Genomic DNA, 17,487 nt, shown 5'->3' with positions numbered 1-17,487 from the left:
AATGTATTGTCTTATCTGTTTGCCTGTGCTTTTTATGTTTCACTGTGGGAGAGTGGGAAACGTCATATCGATTCCTGCTTATGTCTTGACGTGAAGAAATTGACAATACATTTATTGTCAATAAGCTACTTGAAACTTTTACTGTGCTTCAGATTCCATGCATAGCCTTGAGTTTTTTTTGCGTCAGGTAAATATTTATACAGTATATATAGCCTACGATGTATAGGCAATGCAGAAAACATTGGCAAAGGCGCAGCATGCGTTGCTGTAAGAAAAGTGTGGGCTATAGAAGGTTTTCACCAACGTCACGTTCTGGGTGGTACCGGATGCGCGGCCATATTGGAGGCACTCGGTGTAAACAACTGAACGGAGTACAACCAAGCCCCCAACCCTCGCCCCTCGGCTTGAAGCAACTGCCCCGGTGGATGTAGGTGGTATTGCATTACGGTTAGGTTTCCGACTCTTCCGGTCGTTTTTATTCTATTAACTCCAGTCAACATTTACAAAACTATCTCCCCCAAGAATTTTTGTTCGATTCTCGAACCTGGCTCATACTACTAGCTTTTTCATTGAATAATTTTTCCCGATTTTTGCTAAGTTTGAGACCAATCCGAAATGGGTAAACTAGTACCCCATTTATTTGCTTACGTCAATAAAAGTGCAAATGTTCTCGCGGATACTAACGGCACGAGCACCAAAGTTCACATTGGCCGATAGCCGATTTACATTGAGCTGAATGAGCCATAGACTTATATTGAATGAGCATAGGGAGAAATGGCTTAAGTTGCCTGCCTTGTTGTGGCAAGTTCAGCACATCGTTTTCACACATACATGAAATGTTGTTAATATAGTTTATTCCCGTTATTTTAAAACTGATTGGATTTTTCGTAAAAACGTTCATGACATGATGGCAAATATAATATGTTAAGCGCGAGCATAGATTGTTGACATGTCTATCTGGAGCAAAGACGAAGATTAATACTGTAACTGTTAACCACAATAGGAGATGACATATATTTAAATAATATTAGTCTTGCCTTCAGAAGCTTTTGTTAAACACACCCATTATTCTTTTTTTGATCGTGCCAGACTTCTTTTGTGGGACAATGAAGGTCCTCAGTGACTATGTTTCACCCCCACTTACATCTGATGGTAACGTCTTGTAGCCTATATGGTTCTATGAATATGCCCCTTTCAAAGGCAAATGTTCAATAAAGTATATTTTAGACACACTTCTCGAGCTTTTATTTATTACATTATTAACACGTCTTGTTACATCACGTTATCAATTTCAAAAAATGATTCAAACTCAAATAAATTGTTCATCTCTGAAAATGGCATTTAATCCACGCTCATTTGAACTTTTTCAAAATGGTGTGCCCGTTTGTGCACATTCTGAAGATTTTATACACTGTGAATTTGCACTGCCAGTTCAGTTTTTGAATAAAAGGTTGGAAATGTATGCTTTTTAGTTTTTTTCTCCGATTATTCAATTATTCGAAAAAAGAATTGACATATTAATCGATTACTAAAATAAACGTTAGTTGCAGCCCTAGATAACAGTATACTTGCAAATTACAGACCTATATCAAACCTTCCATTTATTAGTAAAGTACTGGAAAAGATAGTATTAGTCCAATTAAATTATTTTCTTGAAGAAAATAACATCTTGGAAGTCTCGCAGTCAGGTTTCAGGAAATATCACAGTACTGAAACTGCTCTCACCAAAATAATTAGCGACCGCAGACTAAACTCTGATGCAAATAAAGTCTCTATCCTTATCCTGTTAGATCTCAGAGCAGCATTTGATACCATTGATCACGACATCCTAATCAATAGAGTGGAAAAGCTTATTGGGGTCACGGATAGTCTACTGAACTGGATGAAATCATATATCACAGGAAGGAAGTTTTATGTTAGTTTAGGAGACCCTAGATCCAAGAAATGTGAGAACTGCTACGGGGTTGCTCAAGGAAGCTGCCTAGGTCCATTACTTTTTTATCTTTATATGTTACCACTCGGCGACATAATCAGAGAACAACATGAATTTCCATATCTATGCGCATGACACACAACTATATATATCCACTGAACCCAACGATGCAACGGCCATCAATTCCATTACCAGCTGCCTGTCGGCAATAAACATATGGATGAATGATAACTTTCTTAAATTAAATGCAGACAAAACTGAAGTCCTACTACAGTATGTGGCCCGAAATCCAAAAGAGAGATGCTTACTAAATTTACATTTATGCATTTAGCAGAAGCTTTTATCCAAAGCAACTTCCAAGAGAGAGCTTTACAAAAGAGCATAGGTCACTGATCAAAACAACGAGGTAGTCCCAAATTCAAATAGACACCATCTGGTTTATACTACTACTCAAATAGACATGACATCTTGTTTATACTACTGATAATCTTGGAGCCCCCTGGCTTAAACCAGAGGTGACAAGTTTCGGTGTAATCCTGGACTCAGACTTGAATTTCAACTCTCACATTAATAAAGTGACCAAAACTGCTTTCTTTCACCTGAGGAATATAGCGAAGGTACAACCATTCATAAACCAAAATGATTCAGAGAAGTTAATTCCTACTTTTATATCCAGCCGGCTGGACTACTGTAACGGACTTATCGCTGGTCTTGCACTTTTCGCTGGTGTTCCCAAGAAAACCACTGAAAGACTACAGCTCATTCAAAATTCTGCAGCTAGATTATTAACCAAAACTAAAAGGAGAGAACACATTAGTCCTGTCCTAGCTACTTTACACTGGCTCCCTGTTACCTTCAGAATTGACTCTAAGGTCCTTTTCCTCACATACAAAGCTCTACATGGACAAGGACCTAGCTATATGGCTAACTCTCTTATAAACTACACAACAGCTAGAACACTGTGATCATCAAATGCAAGCCTATTAGAGGTCACCAGAAGCAGTCATAAGAAGATTGGTGATGCAGCCTTTGTCAATTACGCCCCAAAACTATGGAACAAATTACCCATAAATATTAGGGAAGCAAACACGCAGACATTTTTAAAAGACAGCATAAAACCTACCTTTTTACCAAAGCATTTAACTAATTTTATCTCAGAAGGGTTGTACAACTTTTAATAGTTATATTATCGTTTTATTGATTTGCTTTGGATTCCCGCAAAGATTGCGGCTTGTCTTTTGGGTTGCACTATTGCTTATGTGTTACATTTTATTTATTTTGTTGAGTTACATTTTATTTATATTGGGAAACCACAAGACTGTGGCTTGAGATACCGCGAGATTCCCGCAAAGACTGCAGATTGTATTTTGTTGAGTTATATTCTTCTTTTATTTGTATTATTATTATAGCGTGTTCATTTTGTTTGTTTGTTGTAGTTTTTATTATTATTTTACTTGATTTTTGTTTTTTATTTTATTTTATTGGGAAACCACAAAGACTGTATCGAGAGACCGCAAAGACTGCGACTTGTGGTTTGTTGAGAGTGTGTTTTGTTGTGTTATATGTTTTGGAAACTGCACTAAGCAGCTCGGATTTAAGACAGATTCAAGAGACCGCAGATAGAGTGCGGCTAGTCTGGTTTGGTATATGTATGGAAACTGCAAGTGGCAGCTCAGATCTAAGACGGATTCAAGAGACCGCAGATAGAGTGCGGCTAGTCTGGTTTGGTATATGTATGGAAACTGCAAGTGCAGCTCGGATCTAAGACTGATTCGAGAGACCGCAGATAGAGTGCGGCTTGTCTGGGTTGTTATATGTGTGGAAACTGCAAGTGGCAGCTCGGATCTAAGACGGATTTGTTATATGTTTTAGATCTATTACTTTTATCACTTGTATTATTGTTTTTGTTGATTTTATGTAAAGCACCTTGAGCTGCAATTCTTGTATGAAATGTGCTATATAAATAAAATCTTACTTATTTACTGACTTACTTACCCTCTGGTTCATATCCCTGTGCATCAGCAATGTGATGGATGCGATCATGTTTATTGTGACATCTCTGATAGAGAATCGTTTCTCCTCAAGGTATACACCAGATATGGAAAATGCTACACTTTCAATGGGAACAAAACAACGTCTAAGAAAACCAAGCAGGGCGGAATGGGGAACGGGCTGGAGATCATGCTGGATATACAACAAGATGAGTATCTACCCATCTGGAGAGAAACAAGTACGACACATATGGATACATAAATAAATCGGTAGATCACACTTAAACCTGTATTGAAGAAAATGTCCTGTGGAATGGAAGATGTCTTCAATCAGTCAACAACATGCATGCTCCCCCCCCTTCTCTCTATCTCTATCTCTTTTTTTCTCTCTCTCTCTCTCTCTCTCTCTCTCTCTCTCTCTCTCTCTCTCTCTCTCTGTCTGTCTGTGAAAAACATATCAGAATTTTGATTTAAAGGAAGCATGGTTTTGTCAGATGTGATGGTCAAAGCCAGCTTAATAGAAAATGACTGAAACAGAAATTACAATAAGCATCCATCTGGAGAGGATGTCTGACTGCCCTCCATGCTCTGTCCATCTCTCATCCCCTCTATCTCATTCCTGCTATCTCCCCTTCTCTCTCTCTCTTTCTTCCTCTCTCTCCTTCTATATTTCCCTCCCTTACTCTTTCTTCCACTCTCTCCCTCTATCTTTCCCTCCTTTACGCTTTCTCTCTCTCTCTTACTCTATCTCTCTGGGTCTTCCTCTATCTTCCTCTGATCTCTCACTCTCTCACCCCGCCTCCCCCCCCCCCTCCTCTGATCCCTCTGTGTGTTGCTCTCAGACGAGACTTCGCTGGAGGCTGGGATCCGAGTACAAATCCACAGTCAGGATGAGCCTCCCTACATCCACCAGTTGGGCTTTGGAGTCTCCCCAGGGTTCCAGACCTTTGTTTCATGTCAGGAGCAGAGGGTAGGTAACCACCCTTCTCCTCAACAATCCCTTCCCTTCTAATCAACCCCAGCCTTCTTTCACCTCACCCAGCCCTTCCTCTCTCTTTACTTCTCCCCTAGCCCTCCCCTCCCTTTAACTCATCAGTAGCGCCGTCAAGGGGGGCGAGTCGCATATTGTCAGTGTTTCAACCAAACTCGTAAAACAAATGCCTCTTCGCTCAATTGGATAGACCTACAACCAATCAGAACAACGTAATGTGTTGTATGTTGAAAACTAATTCAGCCCAAGCGCTCTTTGGTGACATGGTTGATTACGTAACTGTTGATCATATGTCCATCATCGTATAAAGCCCGCCCTGACAATTTCATTGGTCCGAACAGCTCCTGTTAGGACATAGTTTTTCCCCAACCGAGCTTCCCCAGACCCAACTTCCCAACCAAATGTTTTTGTGGGCGGGGCTAAGTTGGACTGGCAGCCAGGCTAAGAGCTAACTGAAGCTGAGTTGAATAACGATAGTTTCTTTCATGTTTGCTAAGCTGTAGTGCTAACGTTACCCATCGAAGTCGATCCTCTTTGCTTCGAAAACAGAAATGGAAACAACTAACGTTGTAATTTCAAATGATATCTAGTCAACCTGTTGAAAACAGTTTTGTGTAGACACAATAGATTTATTTTTACGTTTTTATTTCAAGTCTCCACCTCCAATGTTTCAGTGAGTGCTGTTGGCCGTGTTGAGTCTTTGCTCCGCAGCTTCGCTCGTTGTAAACCAACCAATCAGCGCGCAGCTCATCTATATATTCATTAGCATACGATAAAAGGAGAAAACCCAGCGTTTAATTCTAGGGCTATTTTACAGGATGCATCAGGGGGCATAGAACACCACCCAGGCCATTTTCAGCCCAACCAATGTTACATACCCTATTCAGAGACCGTAAGGAACAGTGTGAAATACCCCAAAAACCCAGTCAATCACCGTGGTTACATGTATTCGAATTACTGGACTGAAATACAATTATCCCTTTCTTGTACTGAAATACAATTATTCCTTTCTTGTAAACATCTTTGTTCAAATAAGTGCGGTCCGACTACGATCCAATTGACACCCCGAGATGAGTCGGTTGATAATTCGGACATCGCTTGCTTGTAAACGTTGAATTGGGCTATGAACTGGACTCTGTATCTTTGCGCATACTTGAGATCCCGCCGCCCTCCCCCCGATGATGAAAACAAGGTACAATCATAAAACTTAAGGCTAACCTGGGTCCCACTTGGTAACCCTTACTTTACTGACATGGCTGACACTTGCTAGCTGGCCCTTTGTCTTTGAGAAACGTGTAGACCTTCCCCCTAACTTGCAAGGAATTCAATTTAGGATGAAAGCTAGTTAGAAACGTAATAAAGTGTAACGTTTTTTTGCACTATATCTGAGTGGTGAAGAGGTCAGGCGGAAATGGCTGTATCACCACTAGTTGTAATAAAAACAGCGCCACGTATCATACTGGGATATGACATGCTTTCGGCCAATGATTCGCTTTATTTACTGCTAATAAAATATATCAGGATAATACATTACATTTACATTTAGTCATTAAGCAGACGCTCTTATCCAGAGCGACTTACAGTAAGTATAGGGACATTCTCCCCGAGGCAAGTAGGGTGAAGTGCCTTGCCCAAGGACACAACATCATGTATACCCACCGGGAATCGAACTGGCAACCTTCAGATTACTAGCCCGATGCTCTACCCGCTCAGCCACCTGAATCCCCTTAATAATAGCAGTTGCCCCCAAAAATAGCATTGTCTGAATAAAGCTAAATTCGAATTGATAACATCATGGAAACTTACTGAATGACCCCTTTAAACATTGCACTTAAAACTCCATTGTTTGCTATGGTACGTCAGTACAGCCCTGTTAAATACCATATGCGCTTTTTGTCTAGGCGTTTTTGAGGCAGACGCTTTTCTAAATCATTGTTATGTGTTTTGATTTTGGTGTGCCACCCCAAGATTTTCGCTTGCCCCATCTGGCCACCCCTATGAAAAATATATGGGGGCGCAACTGTAACTCATGCCTAGCCATCCCCTCTATTTGCCTCACCTCCAGCCCTCTTCTTATCTAACTCCCACCCTCTGATAACCCAACTACACTCCCCTCTTCACCTTTGTACATCCCTCCTCTCCACCCTTTCCCCCTCCTCACCCCTTCACCTCCATCCCCTCATCACTTTTCCACATCCTTCCCCTCATCACCCCTCCAGTCCCTCCCCTCCTGTCCTCTTCACCTCCATCCCCTTTTTACCTTTTCACCTTTTTTCCCATCTAATTTCTTCAGCCCCCCTCCTCACCTCTGCAACCCTTCCTCTCTTCACCCCTCCACCCCCTCTCCTCTTTACCTCTCCAACCTCCCCTCCTCACCCCTCCACCCCCTATCATCCTCACCACACCAGCCATCCCCCTGTCCTCAGTGCCCCTGCATCGGGCCCTAACCCAAGGCTCTAATCAATGTCTCTGTGCTCAGTTGACCTACCTGCCCCAGCCCTGGGGAAATTGCCGTTCCACCAGTGAGCAGGTGATCCAGGGCTACGACACATACAGCATCAGTGCCTGTCGCCTGCTTTGTGAGACTAGCGAGGTGGTCCGCGAGTGCAACTGCAGGATGGTGCACATGCCTGGTATGGAGGTTTTTTTTCTGTCTCTCTTTCTCTCTCTCTGCCTCTCTTTTTCTGTCTCACTTATTTCTCTCTCTCTTCATTGTTCTACCTCTAAATAGCATAAAGAAACATACGTCTTAAAGTGTTGTTTGTTCTGGTACATAAGTGGATTGAATGTTGACTCCTTCGCCTCCCTTATTGTGATCCAGCTGAAAGGCTGTAGACACAGCTTTGCACACACACACACACACAATCAAAAAGTACACACACATCATCGTAATGGAACCTCTGTTCCTCTGAACCCTGGATATAATATTCGCAAATTCACCTCTCCTAATGCAAATTGAAAAGAAGAATGCTCCCAAAACATTAACTCTGAGGGCTCCTTGAGCAACTGACAAAAATGTTCCCATATTTCCCACAATTAATTGCGTTTCTGATGAGTTCTTGTCATTGGGAGCTCCCTCTCAGTGTTGGTTGGGTAAGGAGGTGAACCCTGATTGGATTTTAAAAGCTTTCTAAATGTGCCTTTGGGGTGGGGCTGTTGCATTTCGCACTGCTGTGCAATCAGGACTAGACATCCAACATGGCCGAGGTGGTGTAGAAGACACTCATCTCCCCCCACCTCTCTACGCCCTCCAACCCCTGACTTTCATCAGGAGACAAATGATCAGAGGAAATTAGTGCTGTTCTCAATGGGACGTCTCTGTGTCATCAGAGATGCAGGGAGGCTATCATTATGGATGTGATTGATCTGACTCATTTTCAGTTTTTCCTCTGCAGGAAACGCCGATATCTGCACTCCCAGTAAAATAAAGTGTGTTGACAAAGCGCTAGGTAAGACATGTTTGTTTATGTTCCGCTCATTGTTGCAGATGCCCTGTGATCAGTAACGTTTTCTGTGTGTGTGCATGTTATTTTGTTACATAATTAAGTCATTTGGGGGTTCGATGTTTTGAATTGGAGATTGCAGGAAGAGATTTTTGTAATGTAATAGCGTCCTTATTGATGTTTTACTGAAGGTTAATTTGACACAAATGCCAGGGCCACTCACTGCAGTCTCTTTTGTCTTCTCCGGACATTGCTGTTCTGTCACTGGCCTGAATCCTACAGCTCCTGCCTCACCTCCATTTCTGTCATCCCTTCTATCCCCATCCTCCTCTCTGCCTCCTTTCTCTCCCTCACCTTCTCTCCTCTCTCCCTGACTTTTCTCTACCTCTCTCAGCCAACTCCCTCTCCCATTCTTCCCTTCCTCCCCCTTATTGTATCTCCCCTCCCTTCTCTCTGTCTCTGTCCCTCTATTCGTTTCCTTTCCCTCACTCACCCACAGTCGTTATCAGTATGTGGAGGTGGCGTGTTTCAAAGACATTATGACGGCAGTAAAAAAGATAGGGTTTATTAGGTGATGGGAGATGTATCAGTACAATTATGATCTCCAAGCCAAATAAGCCAGAAACGTAATTATCTCTCTCTTCAATGGAATCCGACCCCATTTAATGGGTGGGTGAGCTAAATGTGAGTTATATCTTACATGAATGGTCTATATTTATATCTGCCGCACTCCTCTACTCAAATAATATGAATACATTCACTCCTTGTGAAAGGTAATAACTTAAAAGATAATTTATATATTTATATTATATAGGTAAATTCTTTCATCCTTCTGTCCGAAAATAGATGCTATGCTGGTCCTGCATACATATAACCTCATTATAAGACTTATAAAACACAACTCACCGCATTTAAATTGCTGTTATCAGTTTTCTATTTGTTCTGGGTTGTATTGAAAAGAGGGACGATTTGAAGTAATCTATTGTGGTCTGTTTTAATGTATTTGGCATTCCTGAATTCCTGAATATTTTTATGCATGTGCTGTATTGACAGTCTGTAACATTTATGCATGTCAGGTACAGAAAAGTGATTGTAATTTCCCATGAAGTATGGTGAGGAACATTAACCTTAAACGGTTAAAACTACTCAAATGTTTAACTGTACTATCTGTCTGAGTAAGAAATATACACAAAGCCTATTGAGGGATACAATCATAACCAAACACCTGCAGTACAGATGTGGGACCAGCACCAAGGAAAACAGGGACCTCACATTGTTCAGCTGTTTTGTAATCACCTGAGTATATAGTTCTTGTACCTTACCCTGTATGGAGTTAGATTTGTTTCATAATTCTAACAAACAAACCCAACACGATTCAAACAAACTTAACACGATCCAAACAAACGTAACACGATTCATACAAACATAACACGATTCAAACAAACAAACGTAACACGATTCAAACAAACATAACACAATTCACAAATGTATTTCGTGATTCACAAATGTAACGCGATTCACAAATAAATGACCCTATTACATTTGTTTGCAACCTGACAAACACAAGTTACAAATCCCTGCATTCGTTGGTGTGAATCCCTGCATTCGTTGGTGTGGATTTTGGAACTTTCCTGACGCGCTTAGATTCACAAATGCATTTTTTCTAAAAGATATCCTCTGCAGCCTATCAGATCGTCTCTTCCAATTTTAGCCAATCACCGGAGAATGTCTAATATGGGTAGACGGGCTCTGCGTTAGCCTAGGAAACACGGAAAATGACTAAACATGAATCCTGCCATTCTCAGCAATATTCAATCACGTATGATCATCGGTTTAATAAGATTAACAAGCAATATTTCACCTACATGCTACCAGACGACATTGCTCGTGATCTGAAGGAGACGATGTCCGTCATTATGGCAGGTTGTTGAAGTCCACATAGACACGTTAATGTGATTGGCTAAAATTGGAAGAGACGATCTGATAGGCTGCAGAGGATATCTTTTAGAAAAAATGCATTTGTGAATCTAAGCGCGTCAGGAAAGTTCCAAAAATCCACACCAACGAATGCAGGGATTCACAGCAACGAATGCAGGGATTCACAGCAACAAATGCAGGGATTTGTAACTTGTGTTTGTCAGGTTGCAAACGAATGTAATAGGGTCATTTATTTGTGAATCGCGTTACATTCGTGAATCACGAAATACATTTGTGAATCGTGTTACGTTTGTTTGAATCGTGTTACGTTTGTTTGTTTGAATCGTGTTATGTTTATATGAATCGTGTTACGTTTGTTTGGATCGTGTTAAGTTTGTTTGAATCGTGTTGCGTTTGTTTGTTTGAATTATGAAACTAATCTAACCCCATAACCCTGACGCTACACTGGTCCATTCAACCAGGCTCATTGACCCAGACCTGGCTCTCTGTTGGGCACTTGTATTCCAGCATTGCTCCAGAAGAGCACAGGAGACACCTGCTTCTGTGAGACTCCCTGTAACCTGACCCGCTACGGCAAGGAACTGTCCATGGTCAAGATCCCCAGCAAGGGATCCGCTCGTTACCTCTCCAGGAAGTACGACAAGTCCCAGGACTACATTAGGTAGGATGTTGTCTGCCCGGCAGCTCTGTGAAGCTGAGGGGAGATGACTGCCTCAGGAACCACTGTTCCCATGTATGTGCCGCTAACACGAAAACACCCTGTAATCTGACAATGTAACTTAACTTGATTTGTTTTAATTAATTTAATTTAACATGAAAGTGCTACTCTGGTTATTTATGGCAGACATTTAAATGACATTTTACAATATGTGCTTTGTGGTATAGGGGAGAAACTGTAATCATTAGTTGTTCTCTATGATGGTATCCAGGCATGTAAGTGAATCAGTCGTATGTCCATTGACTGTAAAAAGAATGGACAACGCGTCTCCACTTCCTCCCACTGTACGAAAATGAAGCCAAAATATCCCGGATAGGGGTGCTGCCATCTTGCGCTGGTGATGTCATTTGGAGCCAGAGTCTGCACAATAGTGATTGGGTGGTGGAGCCGCGGTATCAAGGTCCCACCCATACACTCGTCTGACCAATTACAACATTTACATTTAATCATTTGGCAAACGCTTTTATCCAAAGCAACTTCCAAGAGATCCAGGCCCAGGGGCCCATGGTTTCTTAATCCGTCCATGCTAACAAGAGCAACAAGTCTCTGAGTAAGAGTCATTGTGATCCTTGAAACTAGCATTGGGTTCAGCAAACCATTCCTAAGTACCGTTGTACTCCCGGAACAAGTGCGTCTTGAGCCTTCTCTTGAAGATGGAGAGACAGTCTGTGTCTCTGATTGAGGTGGGGAGTTGATTCCACCACTGGGGGGCTAGGCAGGAGAAGAGCTTGTGTTGGGACCAGGCGGTCTTGAGCGGTGGGACCACCAGGCGGTTGTCTGAAGAAGACTGTAGGTGGCGGGTGGGGGTGTAAGGCTGCAGGAGAGACTTGATGTAGTCGGGTGCCGTCCCGTTCACTGCTCGGACGGTCAGTACCAGGGTCTTGAATCTGAAGCGGGCCGTGATGGGTAGCCAGTGGAGGGAGATGAGGAGCGGGGTAACGTAGGAGCGACAGGGATGCGCATGCTCGGAGACCGGTGAGCAGCGAGTTGCAGTAGTCCAACTTGAGAGGACAAGTGCTTGGATAAGCAGCTGGGTGGATTCCTCAGACAGGTATCTCCTGATCTTCCGGATGTTGTAGAGGGTGAATCTACACGACCGGAAGACCGCAGCAATTTGGGCCGTGAGGGAGAGCTCGTCATCCATGGTAACCCCAAGGTTTCTGGTAGAGGATGAAGGGGTCACCGTCGCAGATCCCAGGGTGATTGAAAGGTCGTGGGAATTGAGGGTTTGGCCAGGATGATGAGAAGTTCTGTTTTGGCGAGGTTCGGATGGAGGTGGTGCTTGGTCATCTAGGCGGAGATGTCTGCGAGGCAGGCCTCAATCCTAGCTGAGATCCCCGGATCGGTCGAAATTTTACAAGCACACAATAACCCCTTTTTAACTAAAAACAAACTGATCAGAAAAATTAGCACCTGAACAGACATCAGCGTGACCTAAAATGACAGAAACCATCTTTGGGAGAATTTTTTTTGGACGTACGTTTAGATTTGGGAGCGATTTAGATTTTTGGGCTTCAGTTTTCAGAGCTGTAGTACCGTCCATTGTTTTTACAGTCTATGGTTAAGACGCAGACCAATACATTCTTCTGTCTTTTATGAACCTTCTTTCTTACTTTTCAAAATGTTTCCAGAGACAACTTCCTTGTTTTGGATATTTTCTTTGAAGCTCTCAACTATGAAACGATTGAACAAAAGAAAGCCTACGACGTGGCTGGTTTGCTGGGTGAGTTTTTTTCCCATGGCCATTTACTCTTTTAAATTCTCTCCTTATTTGAGAGTAATAATTTGTGTTTCATGTTGTTGGAGATAAGGTTTAATAATTGGAAAGCTGTGTATGCGACAGGTTCTTTTGGTCTGAGCGAAATTTCCAGATAATGACCAGATAACATAATGTATTTATTTGTTGAAACGTGCAGGGCCACAACAATTAAAACAGTTAACACATGAAACATTTAACTGTCTTTGGATTGTCTGAAGCTGCACACCTTTCTCCTCCTCCTTTCTATTTTTACAATGGACTCATATCAGTTCAAACCGATCTTTTGTTTTTTAACACAATAAACAATGAAAATTGTCTAGACAATGGTTTATGAGCTTTGAATGAACCGAGTGGGAGGATGTTGACCCCCTTCTGCATGAAAGGGTCCTGACATTGTGACTTATTTACAGGTGATATTGGTGGCCAGATGGGCTTGTTCATCGGAGCCAGTATCCTGACCATCATAGAAATATTGGACTACATATATGAGGTGCACTGTTATTCTACTATGTGTCCCAAACATAAAGGCCCAAATATAAAATGCTGTACAAAAAAAACTATTTTATAGGTAACACATTTAGACTGGAATGAACCATTGGAATGAACATGAACCACCCAATTTAAACCAAATATTTCCACTTGCATTTTCTACCACCGGAGCCCATTCATCTGTAGGAATTATTTAACTATGTGGAAATACGTCAAGCAATTCAATTAATTCTTTTGATCCTAGTAACAAGTGTTTCAGCATTTTGTTTTTACATTGTGAACTCCCTGTAAGCATCACTATGAGTGGCAATTTGAGTCTCTTACGGTTCAGCTTCTTTCCATCTCAGGTCTTCCATCTCCACCTTAAAGTGTGATACAAACCTGTAAAGTTTGAGGGGCACGGCTTGCGTGTACTAGGCAAATTATATGGAAATCCTCCCCGGAACTCTGCAGACACGTTAGCTTCTGTTATGATGGAGTCAGCCTCTAACTTGTTCTCTGTCACCCTGCTCCCTTCCACACACACACGTTCACCTGCATTCACACACACACTCTTACACATTCACCGTGCACACATATTGCATTAACATGACTGGCATTTCATGTTACCCCAGGTAATAAAGCACAGGCTGCAGCGTCTACTGAGGCCTCGGAAGGAAGACAGCAACCAGCAGCAGACCAGCGCCATGGCAACGGTGGGCCTGGAGAAGCCCAAGGTGAGGCTGATAGCAGGTAGAACACAGGTCAGAGTGTGCAATACATGTATGTTGTTATCTATGCCAAGAGATAAAGATGAAGGGAAATTAGTTGGTTGAGATTTCAGAGGGTTTGTCAACATACTCATAGCAATAATACTGCACTTATTTGATCCCAAGATTTGAAAATCTGTAGTGGGCCAGATCACAGTTTCTGTTATTGAACAGGATTACAGAGCAGTCTTTAGCTATAAAGCACACCAGGTTTAGGTTTATTGAGCCAAGTATAGACTGTCTGATTGTTCGTCTTGCTATACTGTAAATGTCATTGCATTGTTGCACTTGCCTGGTAGAAATCCAGATCGTTCCTTGGCTCTAACCACTGAAGTACTGGTAGATCTTTGCACTTGAAGTCCTTTATAATCCGTTATCTATTTATATGTTGCTTTGGATGAAAAATGCCTGCAAAACAAATTATTATATACATTTTTGGGCCAACAGGAATCCAGCGACATGTCATCATTGACAAGGAATCATCCGGAAGGGGCCTACGCCAACACCATCCTACCGAACCACCACGCCCACCATGGTCGCCATGGGGTGTTTGAAGATTTTGCCTGCTAAAACAGACCGTCTGACTCTGATGACAACAAAAGATGGGGTGCCTTCTGTGCTACGACGGTTCACAATAGCAGACCCTTCTGATCCCAGTTTGACCCCTTTTTGCTGTCACCAGTGAAAGCTACAGCCAAAGTCGAACACTCAGCCTGTGCTGCTTACAGACTATTCGTATGTAGGCACAGAATAGGCACCAATATTGCAGTTCAGTAGGAGGACCGCACCTATTTTTCACCCCTCACGCTCTGAGCCAGCGACTGTGAATTCTAGGCTGATCGTTTTGGTATGAGGTCACCACATGGGAAAAATAAGAGGACTGCATGTTATCTTAAACTGGTTTATATGAATAATTTCATTGATCACTTCTCGTAATTGTTTCCCACCCACACCGCCCTCAAATGATTTCTCTGTCTCTCTCTCTTAACACACTATCCCATAAAGAACATTTCTATCATTGTAATTATGTATGTATTAAGGAAATACGATAAGGACCCCTCTATACTGTGTACAAGATGAGAGACCAGAGTAATACACAACACCATTTCACCATCTGACCAATGCATTAGGTGCTTTAAACAGAGGAAATGTCCTGTAACCTGAAAGACCATGTTTCAAATGACCAATATCACGATTAGCTACTATATCCTAACAGGGACAGAAGTGTTGTGAAGGGGGTAGGGACATTATGTCTGTACATACCTCTCACAGCAGAGAGAAAGTACTGTTTTTAACAATTGATGACTTTGTTGAGCTAATATGTATGTATGTATATATATATATACGTATAACCCTCTGTGATTCTTATTTGGTATATATTTTTTTTTTTGGAAGAGATGGTTGTAGGATATAAAACACTGACAACTACTTGTCAATGAATTAATGAGGAAGAAGCAGACTTTTTCTCTGACCAATATGTATAGGCATAATGCATATTAAGTGTTTTTTTAGTTTTATTTTTATTCACCTGGATCGACTCAAAACCCCAAATGAAACAAAAAAAGATGCTGATACTATAAAAAAACTATTTCGATTTTTTCTTTGGACCCAAGCTAAAGCAAGTAACAGAATGCTACTTGAAATATGCCCCTCAAAAATGTAATGACATTACTTAAGCATTCTTCAAGTCTTTCACAGTTCAATACAAACCATCCTAGGTAGAATACTGTTCAGCCCACTGTGATCGTAAGCAGGCACAGAAAGGAAAAACTAAGTAAGGAAAGGTGACAGATCAGAGATAGGTACATGATTTTGTGAGTGTGCACTCTAGCACACATTGGTGAGCACACTGGACAGTGTCCTTGTAAAAAGACGTGCTTTCTTATAAGACAAAGCCCAAAAGAGAGTCCTTTCCAAACTGAAAGTGAGGAAGTTAAGTGACTTCTATAATTAATATTTATGCCCCCTGTTCTTGCTGAGGTTGTGATGGCGGTTTCTGAGCCAGGAGCCAAACAGCTGTCAACTCTCCGAAGAGAGATGCTGAGCTTTGTTGAAAGACCCATCACTTTGACGGCTCTTTTTCTGACAATCCACAGTGGGGGTCCAGGACCTAGACCATGTGGAGGGAAGTCCACAAAGTGATTAACTGATGATGCCTCACAGTAGTAGTAGTAGTAGTAGTAGCATACAGTTACGTAATAATCAAACTTTTGAACCTAATTTTCTCTGAATATTTTTGTGTTTCATCCCATTTCTTTGGTTGATAACGACCTTGCAGATGAACTGGGTCCGCAGTCTGAATATAGATTTGTTAGACCACCAAGTTCACAAATGAAATTCTACATCCATTAGCCTTTGAGAGGACCTCCCCTCCATGTCAGCAATCTAAACCTTACATCACTATTTAATATTCACAATCATGTGTCACTATGACATTTTCAAAGGTTCCCAATCACAGTCCCTGATGGCAAGCTGCACTGGTTGTGCATAGCAATCTTCCCTTCTGTCATCAATAATACTATCTTCTGACACATTCATAGGCAGTGCTGTGCAACTGTGAAAGCCCTGTGTCAATGTAATGCTTTGACAGTTGTCTGAAGATAAAATATCTAGAATGGATAAGGATGATTCTCCTCATAATAATCGTTAAGGAAACGTTGTACTTTGTAGCATGTACATGTGCACACAGCACTATGTGACAAAGTGGTGAAGCTGCTGACTAGACTGGGATTTCCCCTCTTAACAAGCTGTAACCGACACATATTTCAAAATATCTTTCAATCAGTCTGAATCTGATTCTCCTCCTTTTTTCTCTTTCGTTCCACCAAATTATACCAGTTCAAATCAATTTTTAAATCTTCTGTGATCCTGTTAGCATACTGTATATTCACAACATGTACGTTAATCAGTCTATGAGGTCTATTTGTGTATTGCTAATTTGTCTCATTTCCAATGAATGTTCCACATAAAGACAGCAAGGGATGACCTCCTGACTGCTGACATTTTTCAAACCAGGAATGAATCCACGAAATTCAAAGAAACAGCTGTATGACATGTGGAAATTGGATAGTTCATTCAGTTACTAAGGAACGCCTATGTGTTTTGGTATTTTGTACAGAAGTCTGAAATTGTGAGTTTCCTCTGTTAGAACACATTTTATAAATGTAATGGTAAGTACAATAAATATTGAAGTTTAGATTAGTAAAATTAAATGCCTCCTATATTATCTCCTGTGTAGAGTTTTAATCTCCAGACAATCTCCTTCATGTCCTTTAACATGGATTTCAGCAGATCGAAGGATATGAGGATTTATGTTGTGCACTCATATCAGAAATTGCTGTTCATACAACACTTAGATTCACATTCGAGTACATTCAGTCATTGGGATACATTGAAAAACTAGATTGAATGAGAGAAAGAATTCCTAAAAACTAGTCAGTTGTCAATGGTTTACACTGACTGACGAACTGACCCAA

The 17,487-nt window shown here is 41.5% G+C and overlaps 1 protein-coding gene across 1 annotated transcript in view; it reads left to right on the top strand.

Moving 5' to 3' along the window:
- asic4a (acid-sensing (proton-gated) ion channel family member 4a) overlaps window positions 1–17,180 on the top strand; it is a 129,387-nt gene extending 112,207 nt beyond the window's left edge. The window contains exons 2-10 of the mRNA XM_047047819.1: window positions 4,019–4,163; window positions 4,767–4,894; window positions 7,395–7,548; window positions 8,311–8,364; window positions 10,804–10,957; window positions 12,646–12,737; window positions 13,184–13,263; window positions 13,877–13,978; window positions 14,459–17,180. Coding sequence (XP_046903775.1) covers window positions 4,019–4,163; window positions 4,767–4,894; window positions 7,395–7,548; window positions 8,311–8,364; window positions 10,804–10,957; window positions 12,646–12,737; window positions 13,184–13,263; window positions 13,877–13,978; window positions 14,459–14,581 — 1,032 coding nt within the window. The 3' untranslated portion in view covers window positions 14,582–17,180. The remainder of the gene's footprint in view (window positions 1–4,018; window positions 4,164–4,766; window positions 4,895–7,394; window positions 7,549–8,310; window positions 8,365–10,803; window positions 10,958–12,645; window positions 12,738–13,183; window positions 13,264–13,876; window positions 13,979–14,458) is intronic.
- The last annotated feature ends 307 nt before the right edge of the window (window positions 17,181–17,487 follow it).

This window comes from Hypomesus transpacificus, chromosome 23 (genome assembly GCF_021917145.1).
Source record: "Hypomesus transpacificus isolate Combined female chromosome 23, fHypTra1, whole genome shotgun sequence".
Lineage (NCBI taxonomy): Eukaryota > Metazoa > Chordata > Actinopteri > Osmeriformes > Osmeridae > Hypomesus > Hypomesus transpacificus.
This window is presented reverse-complemented; position numbering and strand designations above follow the sequence as displayed.